Source organism: Carlito syrichta, unplaced genomic scaffold (assembly GCF_000164805.1).
Source record: "Carlito syrichta isolate Samal-C Ts95f unplaced genomic scaffold, Tarsius_syrichta-2.0.1 Scaffold106370, whole genome shotgun sequence".
Taxonomy (NCBI): Eukaryota; Metazoa; Chordata; class Mammalia; order Primates; family Tarsiidae; genus Carlito; species Carlito syrichta.
Genome location: NW_007050466.1, coordinates 27001 through 28981, shown reverse-complemented (window position 1 = coordinate 28981; position 1981 = coordinate 27001). Strand labels below are relative to the sequence as shown.

Genomic DNA, 1981 nt, shown 5'->3' with positions numbered 1-1981 from the left:
AAAAAAAAAAAAAGATGCAGAGCCATACACATCACTCAGTGGTGCCCCACTACATAAAATCTGCAAGCCTCTGTTCAACCTTAGCTAGCGGGGTCCCATTTCCCTCCTCTTTGCCTCTCTCCAGTCTGCCTTCTGGCCAGAGAGCCCATGTGAGCTTTTCCTACTATGCCAGGGCTCCGCCCCAAGGCACGGTATGACCTTGGCCCAGCTTCTATTTTTCTCTGGATTGTGTTTCCCAGATACCGTAAAAAGGGGCTCCAAGCCTGTACCCCCCCCCCCGCCAGCTCTGCTCTCCATAGGCTTCTGGGCCAATCCATTTCTTCGCTACCTATGTGGTGCCCAGCACTGAGTAGTGCAGGTTAGTGGGCCCCATCGGTTTTTCTCTCTGCAGCCAGTGGGAACTTGCCAGTCAGTGGCATTCACTAGCTGGCCCATTTCCAGCCTATACACCCACCTCCTATCAACCCAGGAGAACTTTTGAGAGGAGGCAGGGTGTGTGGGTAGAGGAGTGGAGGTGAGTGGGAGGGGAGGCTTGGTGGCTGGAAATGAAGTTGTGTCTCCATGTCCCTCCCACCAACCCCCAGGCTTCATCGGCTACGCTCCCAACCTCAGGGAGCTGGTGGCTGAGTGGGAGGGCAAGGACAGCGACAGCGACCAGCTCTTTTACACTAAGATCTTCTTGGACCCGGAGAAGAGGGTAAGAGACGGTGGTGGGCTGGGGGCGAGGGCTGTGCGGGAACAGTCCCTCTGGGGCCTGAGCCTGGGTTGGTGTCTCAGTCTGTTTGGCTATTCTAACAAACCACCATGGATTAGATGGTTTACAGACAACAGATGTTTATTTATCACAGTTCCAGAGGCTGCAAGCCTGGGATTGGGGCCAGCACGGACGGGTTCTGGTCAGGCCCTCTTCTAGCTCAGAGATGTCTGACTTTCTTGTGCTCTCAGATGACAGAAGAGGCAAGAGCGCTCTCTGGAACCTCTTTTCTTTTCTTTTTTTAATTTTTAGAGACAGGTTTTATTCTGTCACCCAGACTGGAGTACAGTGGAGTGATCATAGCTCACTTCAGCCTCAAATTCCTGGGCTTAAGCAATCCTCCTGTCTCAGCCTCCTGAATAACTGGGACTGTAGATGCATGTTACCACACCCAGCTAGTTTGTAAAAATTTTTTGTAGAGATGGGATCTTGCTATGTTGCCCAGGCTGTTCTTGAATTCTGGGCCAAAGTGATCATCCTTCCTCAGCCTCCCAAAGAACTGGGATTACAGTCATGAGCCACCATACCCAGCCTTAGCCTTGGCTTTTTTTTTTTTTTTTGAGTCAGAGTCTCACTCTGTCACCCAGGCTGGAGTGCAATGGCATGCTCATGGCCACCACAGCCTCGACCTGCTGGACTCAGGCGATTCTTCCACCTTAGCCTTCCAAGTAGCTGAAACTACAGGCACGTGCCACTGTGCCTGGCTAATTTTGTAATTTATTGTAGAGACGAGGTCTCACCAAACTGTCCAGGCTAGTCTCGAACCCCTGAGCTCAGGCAATCCTCTCACCTCAGCCTCCCATCACACCTGGCTTTTTGTTAACTTGGTTCTTCCTCCTCCTTCCCTTTTGCCTCCAGCAACAGCATTCACAGAAGCCCAGGGTCTGAAACATAAACGTGGAGCTGTCCTGTGTGGGATGGGTGCTGAGCCTAGAGTGCCACCTACCCTTCCTTGGCCTGGTCTAGGGCTCCATGAGACATGTCTTAAAGGGGCAGCATTGTCTAGGGATTAAGAAAAAGGAATTCAGGACCAGGTTACCTGGGTTCCAGTCTCAGCTTAGCCACTAACTAGCTGTGTGACATTGGGCAAGTTACCCTACTTCTAAGTGCCTTGTTTTTTCAACTATAAAATGCAGTATGAAGCCGGGCTCGGTGGCTCAGCCTGTAATCCCACGCTTTGGGAGGCTGAGGTGAGTGGATTGCCTGAGCCCGCGGGTTCGAGACCCG

General features: G+C 52.0%; 1 protein-coding gene across 1 annotated transcript in view; it reads left to right on the top strand.

The window, feature by feature from the left end:
• The window catches only part of PLOD1 (procollagen-lysine,2-oxoglutarate 5-dioxygenase 1), a 27285-nt gene that overhangs the window by 2630 nt on the left and 22674 nt on the right, over positions 1-1981 (top strand). Inside the window, exon 3 of the mRNA XM_008067370.2 lies at positions 585-697. Coding sequence (XP_008065561.2) covers positions 585-697 — 113 coding nt within the window. The remainder of the gene's footprint in view (positions 1-584; positions 698-1981) is intronic.